The 26,591-nt window shown below is 39.4% G+C and overlaps 2 protein-coding genes across 4 annotated transcripts; both read left to right on the top strand.

Annotated features, from left to right (window-relative positions):
- The first annotated feature begins 493 nt into the window (after positions 1 to 493).
- Positions 494 to 14,685, top strand: LOC135242216 (ras-related protein Rab-27A). Of its 3 annotated transcripts, none has more exons than XM_064313198.1 (6): positions 494 to 736; positions 8,435 to 8,607; positions 10,234 to 10,319; positions 10,482 to 10,585; positions 10,754 to 10,877; positions 12,548 to 14,685. In XM_064313198.1, the coding sequence occupies exons 2-6, from the start codon at positions 8,455 to 8,457 to the stop codon at positions 12,750 to 12,752; spliced, it is 672 nt and encodes a 223-aa protein (XP_064169268.1). In that variant the 5' UTR covers positions 494 to 736; positions 8,435 to 8,454; the 3' UTR covers positions 12,753 to 14,685. The 3 variants fall into 3 exon arrangements, with proteins under 3 accessions (XP_064169268.1, XP_064169270.1, XP_064169269.1); XM_064313200.1 differs by having other exon boundaries at positions 495 to 656; XM_064313199.1 differs by lacking the exon at positions 494 to 736 and adding an exon at positions 5,358 to 5,765.
- Positions 14,686 to 16,383: 1,698 nt separating this feature from the next.
- Positions 16,384 to 20,199, top strand: rsl24d1 (ribosomal L24 domain containing 1). The gene is made up of 6 exons (XM_064313201.1): positions 16,384 to 16,551; positions 17,144 to 17,257; positions 17,353 to 17,425; positions 17,723 to 17,786; positions 18,759 to 18,844; positions 19,823 to 20,199. Exons 1-6 carry the CDS (start codon positions 16,471 to 16,473, stop codon positions 19,891 to 19,893), a joined length of 489 nt encoding a protein of 162 aa, XP_064169271.1. The 5' UTR covers positions 16,384 to 16,470; the 3' UTR covers positions 19,894 to 20,199.
- The last annotated feature ends 6,392 nt before the right edge of the window (positions 20,200 to 26,591 follow it).

Raw genomic sequence — 26,591 nt, 5'->3', positions numbered from 1 at the left:
GGCATTGTATAAATGCATTACTTGCCCAAGTCATTTTAATGGGTGATTTCGCCTGCCATTTAAACTTTGTTCTTGGGAATATTGTCAGTTCAAAAAATCGACACCTTTTTTAAATTAATGACTTTGGTTTTATAATTTACCCTGTATCGTCGCAGGATTTTTTTTCTTGCAGAATGTATTAAAAGAACAACGGCATCTTCCACATTCCCTTTGTTATGTAGCTATTTATACATAAATAACATTTATAATGTCATTTTATTGAATAAAGTTGTGAGTTGAGTGCGCATCGGATTCCCACAAATCTACATGGATAATTGCAAGCGCAAGTGATCATATGTCTCAAAGAACTATATTCACTAATCGAACATAAGAATGTGGCTTTATGTTTGCCTTCGTCTTCCAAATGCGAATAAACACCTGTAACTGTAACAGCTGGAGGACCACGCAGCACGCAGCTAGGGCGGTGCTTCAGTTTCCTGAACTCCTACGGAGGTCTCTACATCCTGGGTTAGTATACTGAAGGAGGGGCTCTCCAGTAAAACGGGAAGTAATTTTTTATTGGCGAAAAATATACAATAATTATACACGACATTAAAACTCCGACTTCAAAGGCACAGTCAGTTGAACTGTGACTGCGCGGCGAAACAAAGTAGCAAGTAAGCTCATTATTTTACTTCGCCTTTTCTACACAAACCTATTGCGCAGTGACGTATTGGGGAACAACCTTACAAGACCGGTAAGTTGGATTTTGGACAATACTTGCATGCATTTAGTTTTTTTGTTATTTTTTGGAATAATTAACTTTATTGTTTTCCGGATTACGCTATTTGAATTTGTGAATTTGGTAAACTACCCTTCGAAAATAGTTTCAACGGCAAAGTGAAATCAATTATGTCTTGCTTAGTTAATGCGACTGATGTCTCAGTTTACGTGTTAACATTATTGTTATTATTTTTTCTTCTTCTACATATCTCGCTTGTCGAGATTATTATATATGATGCCTAATTTAGTTCATGAAATACCACCAACGGGGATCAATAACGTTAATCTCATCACGATTTGCAGTAGCTACTGCTATCGGCTACAAGTGCAACATATGGTATGCGTCATTATGAAGTGTGGGATCTTGACGCTACGAGGAAGCTGTCATTTTTGTTAACATTACCACTCTGAACGTTGTTATTCACTTTAGCGTTGCATAAAATATAAAGTTTGGAAGTTACACGATGAAGGTGTTTGTTCTTTATGGCATCCACCTGGTCCTACAACCAACCACGTGGATCCTCCAGCATAGGTGGAAAATCTAGGTTCAGTAAGCATAAATCCTCCCCAGTATTTTGTTCCAGTCGCCTAGATATGCTTAGTAGTTCAATGTATAGGTACTGTGCATTAACCGGACTTTTAATGATACTGGGGACATGTTAATATTGATGGAGAATCCCTTTAATGTGGTTACTTTCTCAGGATTCCTCACAACCTCCTGAACCATCCAATACTGATATATGCAATACTGATTTGATGCCAAATAAATAAATACATTTTAAAAAATGCAGAGAGCGAGCACAGTTTAAGCATCAAGCATTAGCTAGCTGAGAATAGTGATTTCTGATTGTTGTGTCAATGAGACTCCAGTTAAATTATTTTTGCAAATACTGCCAGTATGAAATCTCGAAGACCTTCCTCAGACCAGTCTGTGTTTAAAATGAGGAAGAGGCAGTAAAAATCTTTTATCAGATTTGCAGGTTTCCTTTACTTGTAGCATAGGGCAGTGTCTCTGAACCCTGGTCCTGGGGACCGACTATGCATGGTCATTTTTGTACCAACAATAGTAACAAGCTCTGTTTTATAATTTTTTGTTTTATAAGCTGCCAGTTGATTTTAGATTAGACACAAATTGTTCTTTATTTGACTTTTTACATCTGGGCAAATTGCCCTCTTAAAGTCACATTATGTCAGAAATAGCTGTGTGTGCCCTGAAAAATAAATGCCCCATATTCACATCCCAGGATTTCAATCGGTCAGACCAACTTATGCTATTGTTTACTGTGCTGTGCGTAATATATGGCAAATAATTCCTCCTGGATGAGCTTCCATTTTTCATTGATTCAATTACAAAATGTCAGGTGAAATCATTTGGGTCCCATTTGCTCAGAATATGGAAACCTGAAACCATATGTGTAAAATGAATGTTTCTTGACAACAAATGACAATGAGCCTAACCACCATTGTGTTAAAATAAGCTAAACCACACAATTGTGGTAGAACACTTTTTCAATGACCTTAACTGAGCAAGAGCATACGCAGTGGGTCCTGAGGACCAGGGCTGAGAAACACTGACATAGGCCATATTAAGATGAGTGATCTGACCTCATGTGAACTGCTTTCAGTCACCCTTTTTCTTGTGTGTTGTTGAATTGACCAGATAAGTTTAAATTTAAATTTAAATTGACCAGATAAGACCAGATGACCAGATAAGATGACCAGATAATAACCATTTAAATTGACCAGATAAGATGATATAAATAATAGATAAAAATGAAGTTATATAAAACTATCCAGACTCCTAGATAATGTAGTAAGAATGCTCCATGAATTTGTCCATAATGTATAGGCTGCAGTATAATCTTAGGTTGCATGCAGTATACACAAGTATCAGTTAAACCAACCCAATTAGCTATGATTTTGCTGCTTTAATGGGTTATACACTTTCTTAACACAATTATCAAACAACATTAAAAACTATGATTAATAACTTTTTTTAACTTCCATGACCCAGCTATACTCTATGTTCCACAAAATCTCCTTCCTTGAACTTCAGTTGGTGTTTTGGGAGACATGGATATTTTACAACTTTGCTTTGTATAATATCTGTGATCACATGAGAAACAGCTGATGGGTATTAGATGATGAGAGCATGCTGAGCTTATTGGCGCAAATCCTGCTTTTTCACAGATGTCAGTTTGGCTGTTTGCATTTCCTTCACAGGGCCCACTGTACATCAGTACAATATCTACCCAGATTTTTAGACGTGCGTTATGGTTCTTTTACCAAAGCAAATTGGACATTGAATTCAGGACATTGTTCGCTCTAGATATTAAATTCTTATACTGACCTGACTTCAACCATAATTTCAGTATTCATTATTTACACTTTTAAGTGTTTCCATTTGCTACTACATGTATCATAGCTGGTGTACAGTTGTTATCTGACATTAACATTTTTGGTAGTGTGTCATGAAAATATGGTACACTGAACTTTGCATTTTTAAGACTACTAGAAATTTTCAAACTATTAAAATAATCAGTTGCAGAACTTCCAATCTCATAAAGTATGCAATTGTCTACCAATATAAGGACATACATTTCCCTGTATTTCTCAGAACTGTTTGCTTAAATATTTTTTAGCATAAATTGAACATGATACGTAGTGTTTCCCATCCAAATTGTTAAAAAATACTTCACTGACCTGATTTCAACTCAGAAAATACTGATGCATTACTTAGCATGTCTTGATGCTTCATAAAGAGTAAGTGGGCAGTGTATGGTCATACTGTTTCCTATGTTCATCTGAGGTTAACAGAAACTAGCATCCCAAATGAATATATCTCTTGTGTAGGTAGTAATATTTACAGTTGGACGTTTTGATTCTGACTAGTTTAACTCTTAACAGTTTCAAGATTGTACAGGTACTGTTTTTTCTGCACTTTTGCACTGTTAGTGTTGCCTTAATTAATCAAATATGGTAATGAACAGATTATTGAATTATTTAATTAATCAGATAATCTTGGTGTTTTGAAGCCACATTGCAGCTAGTTGAAAAAAAGTTGAAAAACCATAATTAAATAGAATCAATATTTGAGTAATCCATAAATGTGTGTATATATATATATATGTGTGTGTGTGTGTGTGCGTGGTGCCTGAGCAGCCCCACCCTTCCACTGAGCAGTGTGGCTTGTTTAAGTTCCTGCCATTTCCATATCCGCCTTCTCCTTAGCAGAGCTCTCCTTTTGTGTTGGATCGCTGCCTAGGGTGGGTACTTCAGTTCCGCCTTTGTAAGAATGTGTGACAAGAGGCCGTGTTCTCCAGGCTTCCCTGCCGCTTTGCCTACTGCAGCTTTGCCTAGCTTAAAATGCCCGCTGCTGGGACAGAAACGGCTTTGGTTTTGGGATGGTGTCTTCATTTATTAGACTGGTAATTAAATGGCAAAGTACAGATTTTGAGGAAAAGAAGAGAAATTAGAGTTTACTTGTTATTAGAAGTCCATCTTACCCTTCTGATTTTGCCCTGGTTAAAATCCTTCACTGAAGGTGATAGTGGATTAGGCATTATCTTGAGTTGGGGAACCCTCTTCCTCCAGATTCTGTCTTGCTATTGTCTCTGAGAACTGTACAAAGATATTGAAATTGCTGTTGCGATGAGTGCATCATGTAAAAACATTTAGATATTATAGAAATATAACCATACATAGACTAATTTGCGGAGATGTGGATTTCATCTTGGCAAAAGATATGCTGGTGGATCCCATTGGAAACAAAGACCCTGGATTAGATGTCAACCTCAATTTACCAAATACAGCTATTTTCATTAAATTATTTAAAATAATATTTCTTGGTTAAAACAAAGGGAACAAAACTGGGGGGAGAAGGAGGGGGACTTGTTCTTTGGAAAAATGAGGAAAGAGGTGAGGTGATTCTCTTCTTGTGAAACAGCTATGCGGGATTGAATCATTTTCAAATGAAAGATTAGCAGACCTTGAGAGGGTAAAATGCCAACACCCCTCCTAGCTCTCATCTTGTGGGCAGTTATGAGTGCTGGTAATCAGATTTCGTGCAGAGCTCTGGGCCGTATGAGCTTTCTGGGAGGAGTAGAAATTCCTGTGGCTGATCCAGTGCCATTTAGTGTCTGTTTTAGGAAGTCCTCAATGTTTCCTTGCCCTTTTCAAGCTCCATGCTGAATATGTTTTTTTGTTCAGTTTTTAGGGGTTACTTTAAGAGCTAACCTTCCATAAACGTCTGATGTTGTTGTGCTGTGTCTGTAGAAAACCAACAATCACAGATGTGGCTAAGATTAGCTATTGATATAATCTCTGAAACCCAATTTTGGTTTTATTTGAAGCTGAAGAAGGGGTAATTTTCTTGGTAAACAGTGTGATACATTATCTGTTGTGTATATCTTTAAGTGATGCAGCAGAAATTCTGTTTCTGAAGACACTGATGCTTCACTGATAATAATAATCTGACAAAAGGCAAATAACATATCTAGTTGTTGCTTGTTCCTGACTTGCAACACAAATGGGCGGAATATTATTGCAAAACTTTGAGAAAGGGAAGATGACTGCTTACTTACACTGAACTTACAGTTCATGTTCATGCAGAGCTAGGTAATAAGTTCTTTTTTTTTTGTTTGCTTCTTGGATAATCAAGCCTGACTAGAGTGCCTGCACACAAGGCACTATAGATAGACACTGCGGCCTGTTCCGGGTCTCAGTAGTCAGAGTGAATTTCCATAAGTTTTGAGTAAGCGTACAGCTTCCAAGCCAAAGTGCTGGTGCATTTTGTGTATTCTCAGTGGTGGCTTGAGCTCCTCACATTGTGAAGCTTAGTGTGATTTTGTGGTCTACAGAAACGTTTTTTCCCCCATTTTTTTTTTTTGGGATAGCGTAGTAGGTAGGGAACTGGGATTGCAACTCAAAAGCTGTTGGTTTGATTTCCTGGTGCGACACTTCTGTTGTTCCCTTGAGCAAGGTTCTTAACCTGAATTGCTTCGGTGAGTTTCCAGCTTTACAAATTGAATGTGTGTTAAAGAATGTGAGTGTGACGTTGCAACTGATAAAGGACATCTGCTAAAATGGCAAAAATATATGTAAATTAATTCCATCTATTTCAGCTCAGAATTTGCTTCTCAGCCAACACAATAGATTGTTTTTATTAAAGCCATGTATAGACCGGAAAGCCTCTAGTAATCATAATATATTCCTTGGGCAGTATTGGAGAGAGAGATTAAACAAAGTTCTGTCTCCCCCAGAACTTTTCCACTCTTGTGGTGTTGTTTCATAATTTCCCCCCTCTAACATGCAGTGCTATTGAATGAGCCCCTCCCCAGACAGTCCTGTAGTGGTTCCGCGGTGTGAGCACTGTGTGACTGAGGCCAGCGGCCTGCCGTTGTGTTCCCAGCAGCGTGGGTTTGTCTTTGAATGTGTACGTCTAAGTAAACACTATGTGGTTCTTCTGCAGCCCTGTCTGCACGGCATTGGTTAATGTTGGCCAGCTATTGGCCCGTGTGATCAGAGCAGGCCACGTTTCCTTTCTGGGGCAGGAGATAACAGCTGGCTTCAGACTTGACTGCATAGAAAAACACAGGAGCACTTTTGGGGACTTCTCCACAAAGCACTTTAATATTCCGAGCCCCTCACAGCAAACCAGCTGTCCTTTCTTCAAGAGTTTTAGCGGTGAAAACAAACAGGAGATGCCTTTTTAGCCCCAGGCTTGCTGTCTGGGCCTCCCATTTGGCTGCAGATCTTGCTTTGACAATGTAACAAGCCAGAAGTGCACAAGATAAGGATCTGCAGAATCCATTCTGCTTTCACATCAGTTCTCACTGTTAATCATGGGATAAGACCGAAGCCCCCCACCCCCCACCCTCCACACTTAGCCTGTTCAAAGAAACAGCAGAAAGGAGCATTTCACTGGACTTCTGTCTAGTTGTTATTGTGTGTTCATGTTCATTCAGTAGCACTGGTGTGGAAAATACCCTGTATCCAGACATAGGCTTATGAGGTCACGTCTTAAATGTGTATATTAACCCTTTGAACAGTAGTTTAATTTTTTTTTTCCAAATTATAAGTTAGTGCTTTAGAACTCAATTACTAGTAGTGATTGTTGCATCATCTTTAGAATGTGCAGTTATCTTTGTAATCACGCATTTATTGTCTTACAAGGGTTACCACCTGCCTTACAATGTCCCAACAGCTTGGGTGAAAGGGGTGAGTGTGAAATCTGTTGAGTGTGATGTGTGATGTTCCAGTGTGCAAACAGGAAGGCCTTACGCCTCTCTCTGTGGAAGGCCAACCGTCCTGTAAAGGGCTGGGGTGTAGGTGCTGCTGTTTATCACAAAACTTGGTTCTCCTCCAGAAATTAATCTCCTTATGCTCTGGACTTAAGTGCTGATGAGAGTGAAGGAATGTGGCACATGGTGCAGTCATATGATGGTCTCCATGCTTCGCTGTGGGAATCCAAGCCAGTTTCCCTGAATGCCATTTGATAAATATCCATGTTTTATTTGTTTGGCTAAACTCAGCTCTCCCTACTGACACCATGTACACACACACATACACACATATGCACAGTACAGCCCTCAGAGTTCACTTACACTGCATTGCATCATTAATTTGCTTGGAAGCCAGATATACTAGTGCAGGGGGATTCACTCTTGAGGCATACATTGTCAGTTCTTGAAGTTGGAGATTTAATAGCGCAATATAGTTTAAGTAACATGCCAAAGATAACAAGAACAGTGACAGTAACAACAGTAACGTAAAATGTTCTCTGCCAGTGTTGACTGTGCTTTCATTCGTAACATTTAAAGGTGTGCCAGACTGGTAAAGTAAAGATGTTAAATTTTATTTACGCACCCACCCATCACACACTTGTGAAAGAATTATTAGATATTTTTTCTGTCTAAAAGAATTCTTAATTTGCAAGAGCTAATTCCAGATTATAAAATGGAAAGCCTTGCTTGGTGATAACAGGAAGTGTCTGCCAATGGGGTCAGGTCTAATCAGCTAAGTTCGTTAGTAGTGGTAAGTTAAAATAGGGTTGGGGTTTGAGTGTGTCCCTCCCCCACTTTTCTCATGATGATGACAACTTCAGGCCTTTAAGATACTGTCAGAATGAACAGAATTTTTTTGCACTTCCTGTGGCAAAGTATTACCACACAGAAAGGGATATTATGACCATGATTTACTAGCTGTAGGGGCATCTACACAATCACCACCCCCTCTTTTTCAGACACGCACACATTCTTAGATCTTTCTGCTCAGATGAGAGCTCAAGATTCTACACGCAAATGACTGTGGCCTTTCTGAATTAGCTGGAAGTTCCGCAATGAATAATTGTGTTCGGTGGGCTGTCTTGCTGCAGGAAAAATCTTACCTGATGGGGAAATCTTACTCATTGCTGTAACTGAAAATATTGAGCTGGCTGTTATGGATTCTTACCAGTTGCTCTGGTGCAGTAATTGTAAAAGATAATATGAAACACACATTTCTGTTCTTTGCCTTCTCACGTGTCAAGTACCCTATCCCTTTATTAGTGTGGCTGTGATCAGTGTGAGACACTTGAAGCTATGTTACGTTCATGCGATGTACCGAGATGCTCTTTACCCATTTCTCCATAGGTGGTCATTTATGGATGTGGTATTGTTTGTTTGGCTTGCAGGTCTGAAATAGTCGCTCACTATGTCTGATGGGGACTATGATTACCTCATCAAGTTCCTTGCCCTTGGTGACTCTGGAGTGGGAAAGACCAGTTTTCTCTACCAGTATACAGATGGCAAGTTCAACTCCAAGTTCATCACGACAGTGGGCATAGACTTCAGAGAAAAAAGACTGGTGAGTTGATCCAAGGGGAGGGTTCTTGTTTCATACAATGTTTTTGGTCAAATCAAACCTACTTCCCATGCGGGTCAGGACAGCAGAATTGTTGGCATAAATCTTCAGATGCAGACTTGAGACCCAACTCTTCAGTCTGTGTCCTGGTTCCCCTCTCACCTCACCCCATACACTCCTAAAATTGGTACCGCTTCAGATTTTGGTGTTTGTATGGTTTTATGTTTTACTTCTTTGGGTTAGTTACAGATGTAGTTTATATGTATTTGTATTTTGGTTCTTGATTAGCATAGTTAGTGATGCTGTTTCATCTGTAGTTGCTGGTCTGGTACTGTTCCTTATATTAATGAAGTGAATGCACTAATGTTTCTCCTACATTGTGAGTCACTGTGTGCTAAATTAATGTAATGTAATATAAAATCAGTGAAATGCTCATTTTTTGATGTCAAAAGCCCAACGTAATGTTAAATGTACTTGAAGAGCTTGGAAAACATGACCCACATATAGATACCTGTTTTCTGTAAGGCTTTTTCTGTAGAAGGAAAACTTGTTATTATTTAAATCTTAGTACTTATTCAAGACCACAGTGTTGAGCAAGAGCAGAAAAGTGCCAGTTTTGTGTTAGCCCAGTTAGTGTTTTATGTTTTTCTCAACCTCCTATAATCCTGTTGTTTATGCCAGCACTCGGTTAATTCAGTGTATTCTCCTGCTGTTTACCATAATGTCCATTCAATGTGCAGAGGTCAGAAAGGAAATAGCAGGAGTTAAAATCACCTCTCATTCCATTCCATTCCATTCCATTATACTGATAAGAATCTTAGTGTGTGGGGCTAAATATGGAAACTAGTTTAAAGGGAAAAAGCAGTCAAACAGAGGTGAATACACATCATTGTTTATTTAATACCAGGTAACTATGCTTTAAAATACTCAAATCTGGGAAAGGGAGTTTCAGTTTCTCTGTTGTGTTTTAATATTTATATCAGGATTTGGCTAAGTTCCACTTTGATTTTGTCAGTTAAGGAAATATATTGAAATTCATTCAGCTGAAATTTCACCATTGACCACTATATGCAAGCACTTCCTTATTTATTCATGCAATTAATGCAAGTATTGAACTTAAGGATGTGTTATTTCTACAGCACCCGGTATGGTGTGGGTTTCATCACTGAGCTCCCAATAGTCAGGGTGCCCTGCAGCAAAGTGTTGCTGGAAAAGCTCAGATATGCTCTGCAGCCCTGGCTGCACAGGTGAAATATTAACAAACATCTCCGCACTCCCGGTGAAAGGAGTCTGTGGAATCAGTGGGACTCCTTGTGCTGCGAAACATGACTAATACGTTGTTGAGTTTAGATCACTCCCAAAAAATAAACACTGAACTCAACATGCCTAAATGTAGGCGTTGTTTATGTATGTTTGGTCACCCGTGCCATCGTGGCGAATGATGGAATCATTGCAGTCCAACCTTTGCCTAAAGTTGACTCTGGGTTCATAGGAATGGACAAATCTACCAGTCTAGAGACCCTTCCACATAAGGTCATCTCAGTCAACCCACCAGCTGTCTGGTGTTTTTTTCTGCTTTGCTTTTTTCAGTGATTATGTCTTTAAGTTTGTCCCGCCCGTGCTTTGCAGGTTTACAAATCCAATGGGCCGGACGGAACCTCAGGCAGGGGACAGAGGATTCACCTTCAGCTGTGGGACACCGCGGGACAAGAGAGGTGAGGAACACAGGAAACTAAATTAGTCAACATTCATCCTTCTAATACTGGTCAGTCTGGATTTTTTGTTTGTTGTTATTAACTGAAAATCTTAATAGTATTTCTACCCTTTCAACATCATTTTTGGTGCCTAAGCTGGATATTTTGTTTCTGTGGTGTCAGGTTTCGGAGTTTGACGACAGCTTTCTTCCGAGACGCCATGGGTTTCCTCCTCCTGTTTGATCTTACGAATGAACAGAGCTTCCTCAACGTCCGAAACTGGATGAGTGAGTCCCCATTTATTTGCATTATTTGCCCCCTGTCCAGCTGCTGTCTAATGATTTCATGCCCAAGTAACTAAAAGGAAATCTCTGCTGGAGACTATAATGTTAGATCCCCAAATATTCAGCAGTTTTGATTTTTGAATCCTTTTCACTCCTCCTCATCTCCTGCAGGCCAGTTACAGATGCATGCCTATTGTGAGAATCCAGACATAGTGCTCTGTGGGAACAAGTGTGACCTGGATGATCAGAGGGCAGTGAAGGAGGAGGAAGCCAAAGATCTGGCGGAGAAGTACGGGTATGTATGGAGCTCCACATTTCTGCCTCCGTCCACAGATCCTGGATCAGTTTACACACCCTTTAATCCTAGCCTGAACCACCCTTCCGTGCTGATCTGAGTTCGCTGCTTAGAGGCGGATTCTGGCCCATACTTGGCAAAGGGGCAGGAGGTGTGTTTGCTCAGGGACGAGGCAGGCAAACTTCACTTCTGTAAAGTGTGCTCACCTGTCACCTCTAGAAAAGCAAATATTTTCCAATCCATGTAGTGTGTCCTGTTGTTGAGCATTAGTCACTGACTACTGGAAATGTTAAAGGGTTAGAATAGTTTGGTTAATGCTTGGGACAAAGACATTTTTTCCTTGATTTGGCTCTACTCCACAATTTTAAATTTGTAATCAAACATTTCACCTGTGGTTAAAGTGCACATTGTCAGATTTTATTTCAGGGTATTTTTTGTACAGTTTGGTTTCACCATTGAGAAATTGCAGCACTTTTTGAACATAGTTCTGTTATTTCAGGGCATCATAATGTTGGGGACATATTAATGTTATGTAAATGAAAGTAGTAATGTTTAGTACTTTGTTGCATATCCCTTTCATGCAATAATTGGTTGAAGTCTGTGACCCATAGACATCACCAAGTGCTGAGTGTCTTCTCTGGTGATGTTCTACCGGGCCTGTACTACAGCCATCTTGTTTACTTTATGCCCCTGCTTGTTTTTTTGGGGGCTAATTGAGTGAAGTTTTGTCTTCATTATAAGAACCACATGTTCATTTGGATTCAGTTCAGGTGAATGACTTGGCCAGTCAAGAATTTTACAGTTTTTGTCATTGAAAAACTTCTGCAGTCGGATAAAGTGCCATCCAATGAGTTTGGAGGCATTTGTTTGAACTTGAGCAGATATCTGTATCTTCTGGGATGGCTCTTGATACTGAAATGTTTTTAAAGCTGCTTTTATGCTGAAAATGATACTTGTATTGAGTGGCCCTGTCTTGGAGTTAGTCATCTTTCAGATCTGACTACATTTTCATAAACTTGAAGACAAAGCTAAGGTCCCACCTGTCAATGGCCTGCAGTGTAGATACTGGAACTTAAAACTAAAACAAATTAAATATTTGGTAAATTAAGTGCATCTGAATCTGTGGGTCTGGTACAAATGTGACTACTCATTTGTGTGAATATTGTGGCATATTTACAAACCTAAATACATGAAGATTTTGGTGTAGGTGCATATTATCCTCAATTCAGAAGTAAAAGTCAAAAGAACAGTATCACTTGAATGAATTAACCTAATAGAAATTCTGGAAGATACTTTGCTTAAAGTGATTAGCATTAGCAGCACATGAAATTTGATTTTCATCTGGTATTTTCTGAATCCCTCTTTTCAGAGAATTATTTTTTTTATTCCCGAGGGAAATGTATCCTGAAAAAACTAAAGCGTCTTCTTTTTACAAAAAGTGTCTTATTGTCTTAGCAGTGCATTTGAAAGGGTAAACCTACAATATCTGAAGGTGTTGGGCATAGTTTATGGAAATAGTGCCCAATAGACGGGTGCATGCTATAATTTGCTCTAAAGTGCTGTAACACTGAAACATTCTTTAGCAAACGAGTAATCACCTAAACTTGACCATCACAGAAGACAATGTAATCGATGACGATGTAATCGGGTCATTTTAAATCTTGTGACAGAATCCCATACTTTGAGACGAGTGCAGCGGATGGGCTCAACGTGAGCCAGGCTGTGGAGGTCCTGCTGGACCTCATCATGAAGAGGATGGAACGTTGCGTGGACAAGTCCTGGATGCCAGACAGCGCACTGCGGTCCAATGGGCACAGTGCCAACGAGAGAATCACTGAGCAGGAGAGCCCAGAGAAGGGCAAGTGCAGCTGTTAATGAGGAAGCCATCGGACTGTTTCTTTACAACAAGTTCCACCTGTTGCCTCACCTTTAAAATCTTGGACAAACTGTTTACCGAATGTGGTACTGCATGATTAATCTCCAGCCAGAGCAGGTTTTTTTGTTTTTGCAGAGAACATATTTTCACCTTTACACTGCTGCCTGACAACTGACTGCTACCACAGTTTATATTAATGCAGCAGGAAGAAACTTTTTTGTAGAATCACAAGGGTGAACTGTAATTGGTTACTTTTAGTAATTCTGTCAGTCAAGTTTGGAGTACGTGGTATTTATACTCCGGGTATGGAGTTGAAGTGCCTTTAACAACAGCAATCAGTTAAAAAGAAAAACAACTGAATGCACATATTAGAAAACAAAGAAATGTGTTACTGTCCTCTGAATTTCAGAAAAGCCATTCAGTGCCATCGTAGTGTTGTGTTCATTGTGCACACTTTTACCATTTCAGTAGGAAACCACATTTGTCCTCATTTTTACAATACTTGGTTTATTGTGGTTTTCAAGTGGCTGGACACGCGCTTTAATTCCATGTAAAACATAGTGCCAAAATAATTCAGCAGTGGTTATGTCAGCTACTGCACATCTTATTCTTTAGATTTCAGACATAGGCAAGACATCATTGGTGTCTTTTCAGAGGTTATTGTAACTTGGGGCTCTTTGGTGTGGTGAAATCCATGTTTCAGGGGTGATAATTGGGTTTTTGTTTCCGATATGTTTTTGTGTCTTGTTCTTTAATTAATCCCAGTACCAGTCCATGGAAAGCTATGGACACGATTTTACTATTACCATCAAACGTACTAGTTTGTTTCTAACACTGCATTAATGCCAAAACACTCTGTTGATGTCATATCTATTAAGTGAGGCCTTGTTTGTTGTTTATGCATATTGTGTTGCACACTTAAAAGCAAGTTCATTCCCTTCTGAACTACAGCTTGCTTCAATCTTTCTAAAATACAGTATCTAATTCTAAACTTCTGCTCTCTTGGAAAACTATCATGGCTACAATGATGAGAAATTTTGTAATATTCATGGGTTTATGATTTGATATTTAGTCAGGTATATGACTATAATCATGTCATTCATGTATAATGATCTTTATAGCACATCACAGATTTTGATGCGGTTGCTGCAGTCTATAATATAACTGCCATCTGTGTGATTAACACTGGTTTTTTACAGAAAATAGGATCATGTAGCTCAATTATAAAAGACATGGTAAGTGATCACAGATCACCTGTGTATTAATATTTGTGCAGCCACAATACCTGATTACTTACCCCCCTTTGGTGCCATGCCCACCACTAATGATTGTAATTATCAAGTTAAGATAATAAGCAGATCACACAATTCAACCAGAGAGTAGCAGTCTTTCATCTCATCAAATCCAACCATGTTTAAAGACTTTTTTTACACATTTATTATTTGTTGTAATGCAGTAAGCCAAGTTGATGAAAACTGTTGAGTTTGCTTTTTAATATTCTAATCATCTATATCACTGTTTCAACACTAGGTGAGGGAGTTTAATGTTAAATACACATGTGGACACTTATAGCATTGTCAAATGGTGAGTAAGAGACCAATAGTTGCTTTTCGGTTTCTTTTTCTGTCACATTTATTCAATAATAAATGCATATATATTTATTTGAAACCCCCTCCCCCCATGGTGTTAAGAATGTAAAAAGTGATTTTTATACATTATGAAACAAATGCCTTTCACATTGTAAGGATGTGCTATTCTGTAGGCCTAAGTGCTACACATCAATATACTCCACAAGGACTTAGAATGCAAAAAAAAAAAAAAGTTGTGCTGTGCTTTTACAGGAGTGGAGTGAATGTTGAATGTTAAGTGATTGAACCTCATCATTGTGTCACAATTATATTTTTGCAATAAACACGTGTCACTGAACAAAATTTTTTTTTCCATTTCCCATTCCCATATTTAATTTCCCATTGGTATTTGGATGGTATTTGGATGCCTGAGACCAATGCCTTTCTGGAAACGGCTTTTGTGGTCGACTCTCCTTAATGCCGAGTATATAACAAAGGTAAATAAACTCTTGGGACTTGAGCCCACAAACATCCAGTGTGTGAGCTTGGCTGACACTGCCCAGTGAGTGTAACTGGACTGACACATTTAGATAATTTCAAAGATAAGCTTTTGATTTAGTGGGCACGTCAAAGCCTTACTTGTTTTGTTCATATTATTCACATTGTATCACCAAGTTGTAGAACAAGAACGTTACAGGTACAACCTGTAAGTCGAGTTTCCATAGAAACATTCATGTTTGCTGCTTGTTTATTAATTGAATGTAAATGTGCTTGTGAAAAATTTTATTACTTGAAATTAACGAATGTACAGTATAGTAATGGTGTTCTTGTGTGCAATAACATAACAATTGTACGTACTGAAACATTTCCAGGCCTACACTGTTTTGCATCGTTGAACACATGCTGAATTTGCCTGATTACTGTAAAGCATAGCAATGGAAAACAGTGCAATTATAAACAATGGATCTATTTTAATTTGATTTACGTCGATGTGTATAGCTTAAGCAAGGGTAAGGAGAATACGATTAAAAAGACTGCACACAGCCTGGTACTTTTCATTGTGCAAACAAAATAGTTTACTGTAGTAATCTCATGGCTGCTATTTTGAGCATTGTATGATTGTGTATTACATTGTAGTGAGTTTAACGACATTTCAGTAGCTAAGTCCATCAGAATTTGGTCCTCAAAATAAATTAGCTAAATTTAGACTTGTTCAGGTGAAATTTATTCGAAGGCTTGTTTCATATGAACAATATATCACGCGGCCAGTGAACTTTTCATTTAGTGTATAATATAGCCTTGCCTATACTATCAAAGGATCCATAGATCAATTTCTTATTTATACCCTATATGATTTCATTTTTACTATATCCATAAAACGTTTACACTTTATATTACATTACTTAGAAAAAAATAAATAATAGCAGCTTCTTATATTCAGATACAAAATTGGAGAAGAGTCAAGGTATCTGTAGAATGTGACGTTACAATCAAACTGATTTTAAACGTTCTCATTAAAACTAATCCATAGCGTTCATAAACGGGTTTTTATTGCAGAAAAGCATCTACAAAAGCATGTCAGGAGAAGAATATATACATTTAAACAATTAAACACTGCAAAATGGCGAACAATAAGACTGATACGAGTAAAAAGGCAGAGACGAATGGAGCACAACAGTCTACTTTAAAATAACAGTGAGACATTAATCTATATGTTTTCATGATTTGTTGGCTTTTTTGTAGGCGAGAAATATTGAAAGTACGTTTACTGACCCCACAAATATTCACCAGGGGGCAGTATGGGCAGCTCTTAACCACCGTTCTGGCCTCTAACTCAGGGTGGTCATATAGACATGCTCTTTGGCTCATTATTTATACAGACGAAATAAAATTAAAAAGCTTTCAATCGCTTGAATAATTTCCAGATAAATGTATATAACACTGGGGAAATTCGTGTTATAGAAACCGGAACTTTCAAAGTAAATCAGGCAGCTATCAGCAACTGAGTAATCGCTTTAGTATCGTACAGTTTCCTCTGGATCTTTTCACCGGAAACTCGATGTCGCAACTTCCTTCTTTTAAAACGTGCGTTTGTGTGTGGAAGGGCGAAGCTACAGTTGTACGTGATTAGTAACTCAAAATATAAAATATGCGCATTGAGAAGTGTTATTTCTGCTCCGGACCGGTATATCCCGGACATGGGATGATGTTTGTACGGAACGACTGCAAGGTAAGAGTCCTTATTCATATCGTTTGCAAATATGGTAACATAATGGAACACGGTAGTACTAGTAGCTTGCTTAGTTATAGCTAGTTAGCTAGCTCACTTCAGGCGTCTACAGTAGCCATGTTGACAACGATTATTGTTATTATACAGGGGTTTTCATACATTGCGTTGGAAGCGCTTTCCAGAAAAGATGGAAACAAAACAAGTTAGGTTTCAGTTAGTTAAGTTAGAACACGTACGAATGTGTCATTTTTACGGTTTGGCAAGTTCTTATTAAATACCGATATTTACCTGAGTAGCCACGTGTTGCATAAATCGGGTGGACAGTTAGCATGTGTAGCCAACTACAACTGTACTGCTCTGCACCATAGCCAGCGTATGTAGCCAGTCGACTGGTGAATTGTTGGAAATCTATGGTACAGGTAGCATGCTGTATGGCTCAGCTAAAGCGCTATTACATCATTAACTTAAAGAAGACAGATTTCCAACAATGAACTAGTGTAGTTAAAACCGCTAAGTCACCACAAACCCAGTCACCATAAACCCCTTAATGTTAGCTCGTGTTAAACCAGCAGCGTCTCTGGTCTTTTTAAAGGTGTTCCGGTTCTGCAAATCAAAATGTCACAAAAACTTCAAGAAGAAGCGTAACCCAAGGAAGACCAGGTGGACTAAAGCTTTCAGAAAGGCCGCCGGCAAGGAGTTGACAGTAGTGAGTATGAGTAATTAAATCCCAACACTCATGACGCTCCGGTCCTGATGATTTTTAAAATTGTATGGCGTTGAACAATTCCTTTCTTTTCGCAGGATAACTCTCTTGAGTTTGAGAAGCGCAGAAATATTCCACTGAAATACCAGAGGCTGTTGTGGAACAAGACGGGTAATCGAATCATCTATTTTTCATGTCAAAATGAGACTACCATAACCAGTTGTTGCTTTAGTTTTGGGTCCACATAGCTGTTATGTTGGACCGCTTGCATCCCATTTCATTGTGTGTTGAAGCACTTGATGTTAATAAGGTTATATATAGTTGTACTTTATGCGCACGTTTTTACACGATAGTCATATCAATAGGCGCTGATGGAATCCCAAATGTATCTAGCTGGCAATCGATTGCAATTAATCTAAGGAGCATTCTGTAAAAATATGTTTTTGTTTTGACATTGGTCCAATTCAGTGGAAGCAATGAAGAAGGTGGAAGAAATTAAACAGAAGCGACAGGCCCGGTTTATCATGAACAGGTGAGGATTGACTGTTTTTGACTGGACATACAGATGGTAGCAATATGCCGCTAGACCAAAACTGAAAATGTTTTATCTGCTGTTTTTGTTCATTCAGTGCAACTAATCCTGATTTACATAGAGTTGGTGCCTTTAAAAATGAAAGTGTTGTGAAATGGTAAACTGTATATTTACAAGTATTGGTGTAAATAAAGGATATTGAGGTGTGGGTATATATAATAAAGGGTATTGAGGTATCACCTTATTAAATACCTTATTAAAATACTTTTAACCGCTATTAATGTGTTCTTGATTGAAGAAATTGGCCAATTTAGCATATTGTATAATGTTGACATACTAGTATATCTAATGTCGTGGATCCGAACCATCTGGTGTGGGTATTCAGAGCTTGACAATGCTCCCATTTTAGGATCATTTCCTCTTGAAAAATTAGGTACTCGTAAATTAGTTTTTCCATGTAGCAGGCTTCTACCAATTGGGATATATTGGTGTATTCCTAAATTTTTCAACGTAGGAGCACGTGCTTCTTGGAAAAAAATGTAGTGTAGAGCCCTGGCATTAATGCAGTTTTATGGTTAAACTGTATTATTTACATTGAGTGTTTTGAGCATGTTGTGCTTCTGTATTTTAGGGCACCTTTAACATTTAAACAAATACTTTTAACACTGTAAAAGCAGAAAACAAATAACTTATTGTTCACTGCTGGGACTTAAACTATTTGACCAGCGTACTACACCTTTACAATGTGTAATACCATTTCTTGTAGTATGGAGATGGCTGTGCTCCGCTTTGTAATACAAAGTCACAGTGTCCTTGGATCATAAAAAAGCCTTTTAAATGGGGAAAGCAGATGGCGTAGGGTCGTCCTACATGCACGCTGTCCCTTATTTATCATGTTGGGAGGAGGAAGCATTAGTGATGCACGTGTCGGGCCTTGATTCTGATGCACTGCCTTGCCTCCTGCTCTCAAAGACTGAAGAAGGGCAAACAGTTGGAGAAGGAAGAGGCGATCAACGAAGTGAAGAAGAACATTCACCTAATCAAAGCCCCACACGCAGGTGAGTCTCCTGTCTTTGCTTTCAATCTGTCCCAGACCGCACCCTCCCCTTTCCAAGAGGGATAACTAAACTGTCATTTTTCCTGTCCTCTGTCCCATTTTCTCAGTGTGAGAATGTATATGTAGAAGAGTGTTTTTGAATCCTGACCGTCTCTGTTGTCACTTCTGCATGTGAAGTTGTAGATCGCAATTATACACCACTGAAGCAGCTTTTGGCTGTTAGTAATTAACGTCATTTAGAATATCAATAACTTATTGGTTGTTTGTTCTGCTGCTTGTGTGCATAATTTGTATTTGTAGGAGTTAAACCCTATTGATACAGCCGAGTCTAGTTCAGCTGAACCGCAAATTTGAGCTTTTTGGCTGGTTAGCCACAATGACACATGGTTTGGGTGAAGAAATCTCATCTCAAATTTGTGCTTTCAAGCATGAGAAATTCACACTGGATGTTTTCCTAACAAACACTTTAATGGTCCTGTCAAATTGACCAAGTGTACTATTGGATTGAGTTCATTGCAAGGCAAGGCTTGTGGGAATATGCAATGAGTATTTCTATCCCATTGGCTTTTCATTAAGCATGTGTTCTTGTTGCTAATTCTTTTCCGAAAACCTTGGTTTTTATCAGAGGATATGCACATTTGTAAATGTCCTCTGATTATAAAAAGCAAGGTTAAGCAAGCACTATTAATCACTGTGAAGCAGTAACAGGGCAGAAATAATTTAAGGGATGGGAAATTTATTTGGGAGAAAAAAAAATGTTTGCTTGTTAAGTAAGGGAGTTTATGTGAACTCAAATGAAATTTCCCTTGGTCTACCTAAATGGAGAATTAAGTCATTGTTGCCATTTCACTCTGCACCAGCAGGTGGGGCCATATTTCTTGTTTTTGTATGGGTGTGGTCATGGATTAGAAAAGGAAAAAATAAATGCAGAGCCATTATAAGATGTGAGCCTATTACTAACAAGCCTGTTTGCACGCAGGAAAAGCCAAGAAGCTGGAAGAGAAGATGGTGGAAAAATTACAGGAAGACATAGAAATGGGTGACGATTAGCTGCTTTCTGTGGCTCAGCAGTCAGTTGAAATATGGTCATCTGAAGAAAAAAAAAAACCATTCAGCTCTTTAAAGACTTTAAAAACACAAACTGTTTCCCCTGTCAGTGAGAGTTCTAAAGGACGCAGAGGTAAAAAGGACTCATCCCAATCTGGTGATCCACTGAAAATCAGTGGAAGTTGCATCAGTTTCCAGATGTGCTATTTTTAAGCATAAACAGTTGTTTGTGCTATGAACCCTCATCCGTGCACAACAGTGTTAAATTTTGGGTTGCGCATAATAAAAATCTTTATCTGTGTAAACAAATGTGTATGTATCTATCATTTCACAGAATAGAGTGTTAGAGTTTGTAGTCCTAAAACACAGACGTGAGTTCATATTTTTGAGCCATGGGTTCCCTTGGCAGATTTCCAATGCTTTTTTTCAATAGGGATTTTGTTTTCTACAGAAAATAATGTCTATGGCTAGCATATACCTAAGAGTTTCATGTTTTGTTCTACGAGTTCAATTTCACCCTTTAATATCTCAGCTGTGAATTTCAAAACTGTTTTGTTCTTGAAAAAAGTAAGTTGCTTTTAAATTGCTCTATTGAAACTATAACCTAACGGTTGCTTTTTGGCTGCCGCCACAGAATTTCCACACTAGTACATGACAACCGTTATAGATTCAATATTGCAACTTGTTAGCAACTTACTTTTTAAAAGCACATAACTGCTTTGAAATTCACGGTTGAGATTTTTAAAATAATATATTCTTGTAGAACAAAGCGTGAAACTGTCTTAGGCTTACATTAACCACAAACCTTATTTTCTGCAGAAAACCAAACCCCTATGGGGGACAAAAAGCATTGGAAATATGCTGTGGGAACCCATGGCAGAAGAAACTTCCAAGTTGGCCTTCAAAAAAGACATCACTTTAACACTGTCTTGGGATTTTGTGTGTAAATCTTTTAGCTGTTCAGTTGCTTTAATGGCAGGTTTTGTAATTCATAATCATTTGATTCTCAAGCATGATTTTATGAAGTTTTGTTTACTTGCAATGTTGAATATGTAGTTCATCTCAGAGGGCCTCAGGGTGACATTAGTACTTTTAGAGAAAACTGACTTGTTCAGATCCATTACCTGAGTGATGTGGAATTGCGCCCGTTAACAATTTGGAGTAAATTTGTATTTCACATTGGTTTTATGGGGTTTTTATGAGGGTATCTGCTACAATCCCCATTGATGGTATACAGAGCATTGAAAGGCTTGTACAGGTGGAGGAAGGAACAGCTTATGACTTGGGTGTCTGTAGAGTTGATTAGTGGATCATGAAAAGGGAATTTTACCCATAATGCATTTTAAGTGTTTTCTCTAGGCCTTGTGTGGTATGATTGCAATTGTACATATACATTTTTACCGGGACGGTACAGTAGTGCAGTGGGTAGCACCATAGATACGAGTGTGTGAGGGAATGGAGAGTTAATAATGTGTATGCCGTATAATATTGGCAACCTGTCCAGGGTGTATTCCTGCCTCTCAACCAATGCACGCTGGGATAGGAACCCAGAACCCCCACGACCCTGACAGATGGTAATTTTTACAGATATTTTACAAATGAAAACAAAATATTTTTATGCAACTTCCTGGAACTACCATCTCCCGTAGTGCATTTCTTTGTTGCAACAATTAAAAAAGTTGTGCATCACTTGGGAAGAGAACTGGGGAACAGAATGTATCGGGTTGCCTAGGACCAGTTTAAAAACCCTTGAAAGTAGTTTCACCCTGGAATGGTGTGATAGAGACATGGGTAGTTAAGTATTTCACTATCCTTAAAAATTAAAGGAAACGTTCCCAAATAAAAAGAACCATTTACAGTGTGCAAGTTCGTCCTTTTTTTTTTCTGGCTCACAAGCTTGAAGTTTTTGATGGGTCGTTGCTTTTACTGTCAGTTCATATATTTAACTTTTATTGTTTTAGGGACATGGCTCAAACCAGCCTGTGGGAACTAACCTCCCTCTGCGTGTCTCCTATGAGCTTCAGTTTCCCACCTCGGGAGGTGATGTCAGCGGTAGTGATTTGGGAGCACTGCTCGATTCCACCAGCTTCATCAGCCAATGAACTCTGTACATTGTGTTTACTGAACATTTGCAGCTGTTGTGTTGTGCTGGAGTAATTTTGCATGAGGAACGGTGTTGCAGTCTTAACTGGGCTAATGCTTGTGTGCTTTAGTGCTTTCTGTGAGGTGTAAATCCAAGAGGTATTTAGATCACAGGCTTTGTAAATTGCTGCTGCAGTACTGAAACCTGAAATTATCAGCACATTCGGGAGTGCTAGACCCAGCCTATGACCAGAGCCACAAACAAAAAAATAGAGATGAAAATATGCCATTAATTTGCATTAATCCACTGGATTGCTTGGATACAAATTGAGTGGTTTGGGTGCCTTTGGCCTCAGTGGTGCAGTGAAATGCATGGCTCAAGCATCGCTATGCACTTGCACCAGATCGTTGGGGACTGTAGAGCCAACGCGCCGGTCACAGTCGTGATTTCCTCGCCCAGGTTCAATCAAGTGGTGAGCAGTGTGTTTCGGAAGGGAAGATTGCATTCCACGTGAAGTCAATACAACCATTCTGAAGGCAGCCCTCCAGCGCAGAGTCTATTAGGAGACCAGGATTGGTGGAGCGACTCTCGTAGTGGCGGCTTCCAGGCGTTGAGTAGCGGACAATGTGTGAATCAGAAGAAAGTTGCCTGTGCACTGATTCGCTGTAGGCCGGGCTAAATGGAGTAATTCGATCCTCCGCTGTACTGTATGCCTTATTGATTGAACGCCGGTCGATATTTCCCCGTGGGCAGCACTGCCATGGAAAGCGTGCTTTTGCATTATTAATAGCGAGGAAAACGAATAGGAATGGCACCGTTCCCCAGTCTCGCCAGGGGCTTCTGACACAGCGCGCCGTGGGTGATTTGTTGATTGAAAATAATCTTTTAAAATACGATTTAACCGCTACCTCGTAAATGGGCAATTGTTGAGTTAAATTAGAAATGCAATCTGCTCTCTGCCTCCAGTCTTCTTTATTGACTTTTATCTCATGACAGTCGATAAGTATGATAACGGAGAACAGATTAAGGTTATCTACGTGCAGTCCTGTATTAGGACACGATTAAAAATAAGTATTGTACTTCAGTGTTTGTGGTTTTCAGCTGCGTGACGGCAAAGTGTTTTAGTGTGGGCTGGCCCTGTGTTCACTTCAGGTCTCAGTGTCTTTTGAAGCCTTCCTGTAAACCCTGATAGACTATTCAAATCCATATCTATGACCATCTGCATCTCCCTGCTTATTCTGTTGTCCCAATTAGCGTTTTTAATTAGTAAGTTTGACCTGTGAATGGTAACCTCCACAGATTCTGTTTGTCCTTTATTTTGTGTGGATAGTAAGGAAATAACTTTTTCTGGAGCTCTTGTATTTCAGTGTGCTACAGGTACCTGTACGTGCAAGTGAATGGGTTCATAACTGACCGTAAAACAAGCAGTGACATTTGATCATCCTGGTCCTCTGATATTTCCTTTACATGTTCCACATTTACAATTCCAGCCATGTGGGACATATTCCATGTGTTAGTTGAATTCAACAGGACAATCACGTAGTAGTGTTTGAATTAAGATTTTGCAGCCAGTCTGTCTGCTCCTTGTCTCCCTGCCCCCCCCCCTCCCAAAATGAAAGCTTAGAAATTCATAGAATTAATTCACATCAGCTGCTGGAAAATGTCTTCATCTTTAAAGGTCTCTGCCTCTACAAAACCGATAAGGTGGGTTTCCCAGAATAGAGCCTGCCAGCTTGCTATAAGTCCCCATTGATGTGTGCTATCAGAGCTTGATTTTTCTTACAAGGCTGTAGCACATAGCCTCTTGGTTCTAGTGGGGGAATTGGGCTTGTGTGTAATAATGGGTGACCCCGTTCTAGCTTATAGCTTTGACGAGGGAAGTATCGGAAACCCACTTGAAGGGACTTTAGTGCTAAGTGGAACTATGCTGTACTTAATGCCCACTCAGTCTGGTCTCCCAGGTGCTTGTTCCCTTCGTTGGAGGTTTAAGGTGATGTGGTCTGAATAAAAACAGTCTTGTATCCACTGCCGAAACTGTTGTAATGTGCTGTTTTCATTTTTGTCCTCCCAAGCAAGGTCAAGCCTTTGCATATGCCTTGTTCAAAGAAAAATGAGGTACCTTTTGACAAATTTCCTATCTTGTGATGAACGTTTAAACCTTCCTATCTCTCTAAATGTAGTTATTGCTTTAGGAATGCTTTTTCATCGAAACATGCTTTGATTCTGAAGCGTTTATCTATAAAGCACATTTTTGTGATGAATGTAGCCTACTGTTCACAGCGAGGCACCGTGAATTGTCCCTGGTAATCAACTGTCCTGTATTATAAGTATGATTATAACAGTTTGTTTCTCCAGCAGAAATAATGGTTAATCAACAACAAGTGATTTCATCTTGGAAAAGCAAAGCAGCCTCTCTGTCAAATAACAGCTCTCATGTCATATACACCACTATTTAGCCTTTGCAGAAAAACAATTTTGTAAAATTGGCATGCATGTCTTTTAGTGAGTAACTACACTGTGATGGCAAAATCTCTACTGCACATATAAAGTGCATTTCTTTAGAGGAGCAGATGCACGTACTTTCTCATTTGATGTAAGGTTGATTTCCAAACTTACCTTTGATTTGGTCTGTTTAGGACTTGGATAATGAAGCCTTGTTTTACAGTGTATTTTTGTAAATTATTTTAAATAAAATAAAAATATTTTTGGGTTTACAGAATTTCACTTTTTCACTAAGCCATCAGTTTTATCTTTGTGAAATATTTGAAGCTTGAGTAATTGGTTATGGTGATCTGGCTGCAAATATAGTTAAATATTCCAAATTTTGAGGAAGAGGACCAGTTTGCATTAACTACCATACCTAAACTAAAACAACCAAAGCATTTGGATGGAATGTAGCATGTGCATTTCCATTGGTGGAAACTTATGCAAAATACTAATGTCAGTTATCAATTTTGTGTATGGACCCTGACCAATGAATAGCAAATGCCACTGACTCAGACTGCTACCTGGACTCAATGTCTGGCCCTAAAACTAGAAAGAAAGGAAAAATCTAATTCAGTTTTGCTATTTTAACAGGCCTTATCTATCCCTATAATACTGAATAGGAACTGGTTGACTGTGATATGGTGGCTCTGGTCACTAGTACAGGATTGTGTTGTGGGCGGGATGACATTTGGTCCTCAAACCTGAGTCTTACTGTCCTGGCTGGCATGTACCACAGTGGCTATAGAAGGGGTGCAGTAGGTATGTCGCTATGAGTGACCTCTTTGTTCAAGTGAACAGAAAGCACAGCAGTCGCTAGAGGACAGGATCCGGGACTCCTGCTACAGAACTTTCTCATCATCCCTGTTTCCCTCGTGTGAACTGTGGTCATGTGAACGAGTGATTAACGGGGGAAACATCTCTGCCTGGGAGAATCCATTAAGTGAAGGGGTGGGGTTCTTAGCACTGTAAGGCTTCAGAGGTCTCTGTGGGGCACAGTGTAATGCAGTATAGAGCAGCATCGTTCCCTTGAGGGAACTGTACTGTGGTTAGTGCTCGAATTTGTCACCGGTCGGCTGTCTCTCTGTGTGCTGGAAAGTCAATGAGAAAGGGAACGTCTTCTCGGAAGTGCATTTCCATAGTGTCGGCCCATTGGTTAACGCAACGATAGGGCGCGGTCCTCAGTCTCTCGGGCCTTCTGCAGAAACCAGACGGGAGTCTGATTGTAGTGCGTGGATTCAAATCGTTCCCCGCAGGCTCTTGACCGCAGCAGAAATGGAACAGCATAAAAAGGGGGGGAAACGCCCCCCCCGGTCAGCGGCTCTCCCAGTGAGGGAGGGAGAGAGCGAGCGAGCACGTGCTGTTCAGGCTGATGAATTGTCAGAAGCAGCGGGTCTAGCAGCGCTACAGCGGAGCTGATGCCAGGCTCTTATTAGCGTGATTCTCAGTCAGGGCTGATGAGGCCTCGTTAGCTGCGGCCGTGTGCAGGTCAAACGCAGGGAGCTGACAGCATGTTAAAGACCAGGCTGATCTTCCTCCGCTCCCGGCTTCCCAAACGTGCCGTACAGCAGTTTTTCTGAGAAACACGACGTGATCGTGATTTTTATTTCAGGTCCCTGACTCTTGATGACGTGTTTTCTATTGAATTCTGTCTTGCTGAATGAGGTGGAGGTATCACCTGCTGCTGCAAGTTCCTTTTCAGGGTGCCATTAGATACCACCTTATTCATATTTGTATTGGGGCGTAGTGGGTGAGAAACTGGACCAGAAGGTCACCAGAATACTGTGAAGACTGTTAAAATTGTTCCCTTGAGCAAGGTATTGGTTCCTCCTATTTGGCTTCCTCCTGAGATTTCTTCCCACTATAGCTTTTTCTCACCACTGTTTTTGGGGTTCAGGGGTTCATTTTGTAGTATCTAAAGAGAGTCTTTGTATTAGGCTCATATGTAAAATGTTTCCTGTGTGTCTTTGTAGATAAGGTCTTCTACTGAGGTACATTGTAAAGCAGCTCTTTAGGGTCCAGAAGGAGACATCCAATGTAGAGTCAAATCCAACATCACATGAATAGTTTGTTCAACATAATGTAGGGTAACGACAGGTCTTGTGATCCAAATTGTTAACTATTCCCCTTTGTG

Source organism: Anguilla rostrata, chromosome 16 (assembly GCF_018555375.3).
Source record: "Anguilla rostrata isolate EN2019 chromosome 16, ASM1855537v3, whole genome shotgun sequence".
Lineage (NCBI taxonomy): Eukaryota > Metazoa > Chordata > Actinopteri > Anguilliformes > Anguillidae > Anguilla > Anguilla rostrata.
Note: the sequence above shows the minus strand (reverse complement) of the source record. Positions and strands in the feature narration are given on the sequence as shown.